Raw genomic sequence first — 4,395 nt, 5'->3', positions numbered from 1 at the left:
TTTCTCTGTTATTAATATTCATAGATGGATAATTTTGTATTTGCTTTATGTTAATAATATTCATAGATGGGTTTTGTATTAAACATTGGTAGTTTATGGATTATCTTTGTTGTGTTACTGTTGCTGCTATGAAAAAGAGAGAAAGATATGATTACCATTGGTACTGCTATGGAAATTTATTATACTCTTTGATTTAGATGCATTTACAAAGAGAGAAAGATGAATCACAGTGGAGAATCATTTTGAATAATGACATAAATTCTTATAGCAAACAAACATATATTGATTAAGTAAATCAAAATATATTGTGTAAATAATATTTTACACAAATATATTCAATATATATTATAGCAGAATTTACATTATAGCAGTAACAACAGTCTACTATAGAATTTGCAATTGCAATAACACTAATTTTTACACGGTTTATTCATATTAGTAATATTACATCTTGATTTAGTGTTAAAGTAAAGTTGTGAGAAAAAGTATATGTTTGTTGCGGTTTTAGTTCTCATAAAGTTTATTGTTATGTAGATGGAGAATCTAAAATATTTATATTTGTTTGTGTATTTTTATTAGGTTCAAATGGATGTAGACTACGGAGATATTGATTGTGAAGAATTAGCTAATTGTAATAATGTCGGTGATGAAGAAGGAAAAGAGGACATGGATATTTACAAAAAGATTAATGACCTGACAGATGATGATATAAAATGTTTGGAATTTTCTTCTCAGGAAAAAGCAATAAATTTCTATGAAATATATGCCAAAAGTCACGGGTTTGCAATAAGAAAAGATGATGTAAAACGTGATTATGAAGGGAATATAATTGTTCGTCAATTAGTTTGTAATAGAGAAGGTAAAAGTGATAAGAAGAGGGGACGATGTAGAGATCCAAGACCAACCACACGAATGGAATGTCGTGCTAGGTTTCAAGTAGCTCTAAATCTTGTGACTGAAAAATGGAGAGTTTCCGTATTTGAGCCCTCTCATAACCATGAGTTAACTCCATCACACTATGTTCATTTGATTCCTAAGTATCGTCGATTGACTGAATCGGATAAAGCTCTTGTTGATGGCTTGCACACACATGGTGTTAGAACATGTCATATTTTAGGTTTTATGATGGCTCGAAAAGGTGGTCATAAAGGTCTTGGATTTTGTAAAAAGGACTTATATAACTACTTAAATAATGAAGCAATGGCAAGAATAGAAGGAGGGGATGCTTTTGCTGCTTTGAGTTATTTACAGGCTAAAGCTGATAATGATCCAATGTTTTTTTCGAAGTTTACCACAACAAACGAAGGACGTTTGGAAAACTTATTTTGGTCAGATTCAGCTAGTCGGATTGATTATGAATGTTTTGGTGATGTGATTGCTTTTGACGCGACTTATAAGAAGAACAGGTATGACAAGCCTGTTGTTGTTTTTTCTGGATTCAACCATCATGGAGAAACTACAATTTTCGGTTGTGCTTTGGTTTCTGATGAAAAAATGAGACATACAAGTGGGTTTTAAATACTTTTTTGGAATCAATGTATCATAAACATCCTAAAGGGGTAGTTACAGATGGAGATCTTGCAATGAGAGAAGCTATTCGAGATGTATTTCCAAACTCGTTGCATCGTCTTTTTTCATGGCATTTACATCGAAATGCTTGTGAGAATGTGAAGAATCCAAAATTCTTGGAAGAATTTAAGTCATTGATTTATGCTACTTATACTGTAGACGAGTTTGAAAATGAGTGGAAGAGGGTAGTTGATGATTGTGGTTTATCAAATAACAAATGGGTTAAGAAAACATATGAGATGAAGAGAATATGGGCTAGTGCATACATGCGAGACAAGTTTTTTTGTGGTATAAGAACTACATCAATCTCTGAAGCCGTCAACTCTTTTATAAAGATGTATGTTCAGAATAAAAGCAGTCTTGTTGATTTCTTGCACGGTTTCGAAAGAGCTGTAAAAGAATACAGACATAATGAGTTAATGTCTAATTTTAAAACGTTCTATTATGATCTCGTGCTAACAACTAAATTGGAGGGGTTGGAGCTCGAAGCTGCAAAGATCTTTACTGGGAAAAAATTTAAGGAAGTTCAAGATGAAATAGAAGATGCGATCACGGTAAATGTTATCGAACGCTCTGAGCTCAAAAATGTTGTGACTTTTAAGATGAATAGATTTTGCAACAAAAATTCTACATATCTAGTTCATCTTGATAGGGCGCAAAGTAAATTTTTATGTGATTGTAATTTGTTTGAACGGGTAGGAATTCCATGTTCTCATATCATTTGTGCCATGCGGCATGAGCACATAAACATATTTCCAAATAGTTTGATTTGTAAAAGATGGACCAGATCAGCAAAGGATGATTATATATCTTCAATGTCTTTTGAAGAATGTGATGATGAGAAAATGGTCATGTTTCGTCGAGGGACTATGTCTTCTGCGTTTAATAGTCTGTGTGATATTTCTTGTAAGCATCCAGATGATTTTAAAGAGGCTTTGAAAGGGATTTATAGTTTGTGTGAGAAAATAAAGAGGCGTCGTGATGTCAATGGAAATCATAAGACTAATACAAATGTTATTAATGATCCCATTCAGGCCAAGACCAAAGGTGCCCCTCGTAAGAACAAAGGCATTCCTCGCAAGACCAAAGGTGCTTCTCGTAAGACAAAAGGTGTCCCTTGTAATACCAGTCACACAAAGCATAAGTGTCAAGATATAGGTAAAAATGATGTTCTACATGAAGTTGACAAAGGCTCTGTTGCAATATCAAATGTAGGGTGTGAGGTATGTTTCCAACCACTATGTTGTATATATTTTTATTTGTAAATATTTAGGTTCTTAATTCAATATTATGATAATTTTTTATGCAGGATGTTGATAAGAATTATGATAGTCAGCAGAAGAAAAAAGATGTTGATGTTGTTTGTTCAATGAAAGAATTTATCAATAAAAGAACATCAAAACATGTAAGTTAAAACACTTTATATTTCTTTTTGATAAAATTTAACAAGAGATTGACAATTTTTATAATTTTGTAATAGATTGAAAATGAAGTGATTGGCCGATCAAACGAGAACGTGCCAAACACTCCTACAGCTTTTGAAAATGTAAGTAGTTTTTCATTTAGTTAGTTAGAAGAAAAATCAATGTTTTGATATTTTAATCTTGGTTTTATCTGTTACAGAATATTCACGGTTGCAGTCTTATATATGGTATACCCTTTGTTAAAATGGAAGGTCAAAATGTAACATGGAACCATAGTTTAGGATATGCTCCTAATTATACTCTTGGTTCTGACGGTATTCCCATTCAAAGTATTCCAGTATCTACTCAATTTCCACCAACAGTTAACTTCTCATCACACTTGAATGCTCTTATGTATCCTAGAGCACACATTTTTCCTCATAATACATCGGTGGGTAAATACAAAACTGATGATGTTAATTGTGTGTGCTAGTCAAATAACTAATTCAATTTATTTTGTCATATCAGTTTTTAGGTGTGCTGGAACAGGTTGAGAGTTCGGCAAAAATGGCTTGCAAGAAAAATGATCCATCTATTTTAGACAATAAATAAGAAAGAGATATATAGATTGAAAAAGAATCTGAGTCCTAATGCAAAACTGACAATGTTATCAGATTTGAATAGATTTTCTTTTTACCCGGTAAATTGACTATTCTGTTGATTCATCATATTGGCTTATGTATGTAGTTTTTATTACTCTCACTATTTTTGCCAAATGATTTTCTTCCAAACTACTTATAATTGGTGTTGTTTTTCTTCATTTCCATATAAATTTTCTACTTAGATGGATTTTAATTTTTCTTTCAATTATTTGCAACAGGAGGTCTGATTTACCATGGAGATATATGTTGTTGATTACTTGCTATAGACATTACAAAAAAAGTGGGACTGCTCTACAATCAAGCATGTAGTGAGGGCATGATGAATGTCTTGTGTGGGATATACATTGCGATAAAAATATTTTATTGAGATTTCTTGTTTGTTTCTTATCTAGAAATTAAGTGAATTGAATTCTCTCAAAAATTATGTATGAAGTATGATAACAAAAATTAATGTGTTATATAATTTTTGTTATTTAAGTTGTACAATTAAAAATATTTTATAAACAAAGTAAATAAGTTATTTTTGATACAAAAACTACTCTAAAATAACTTTTAATTCATTTACATTAATTAAAAAATTTATATTCGGGAAATTAAATATACTAAAATAATGACATTTAATTCTTTGACTTTATGAAATGGAACCAAGAGCTGTTTGTTTTAAAAAAGATACGGTGGTTACAAAATTTAATTTTAGTATTAGGTCGAATTTTAAAGACATTTAATGACATATAATAAAGTAAAGACATTTAATTTTCTTT

The 4,395-nt window shown here is 30.9% G+C and overlaps 2 protein-coding genes and 1 long non-coding RNA gene across 3 annotated transcripts; all 3 read left to right on the top strand.

Annotated features, from left to right (window-relative positions):
- The first annotated feature begins 585 nt into the window (after positions 1-585).
- On the top strand, positions 586-1,518 carry LOC131595359 (protein FAR1-RELATED SEQUENCE 5-like). Its single transcript, XM_058867701.1, has one exon. It carries the CDS (start codon positions 586-588, stop codon positions 1,516-1,518), a length of 933 nt encoding a protein of 310 aa, XP_058723684.1.
- A 17-nt stretch (positions 1,519-1,535) lies between these two features.
- LOC131595355 (protein FAR1-RELATED SEQUENCE 5-like) lies at positions 1,536-3,139 on the top strand. The gene is made up of 3 exons (XM_058867698.1): positions 1,536-2,792; positions 2,879-2,974; positions 3,050-3,139. The coding sequence occupies exons 1-3, from the start codon at positions 1,536-1,538 to the stop codon at positions 3,137-3,139; spliced, it is 1,443 nt and encodes a 480-aa protein (XP_058723681.1).
- A 59-nt stretch (positions 3,140-3,198) lies between these two features.
- Positions 3,199-3,972, top strand: LOC131622871 (uncharacterized). Its single transcript, XR_009290028.1, has 3 exons — positions 3,199-3,423; positions 3,501-3,672; positions 3,853-3,972. It is a non-coding gene; the product is annotated as an uncharacterized LOC131622871 (long non-coding RNA).
- Positions 3,973-4,395: the final 423 nt, after the last annotated feature.

The sequence above is a fragment of the Vicia villosa genome, linkage group LG1, assembly GCF_029867415.1.
Source record: "Vicia villosa cultivar HV-30 ecotype Madison, WI linkage group LG1, Vvil1.0, whole genome shotgun sequence".
Classification (NCBI taxonomy): domain Eukaryota; kingdom Viridiplantae; phylum Streptophyta; class Magnoliopsida; order Fabales; family Fabaceae; genus Vicia; species Vicia villosa.
Note: the sequence above shows the minus strand (reverse complement) of the source record. Positions and strands in the feature narration are given on the sequence as shown.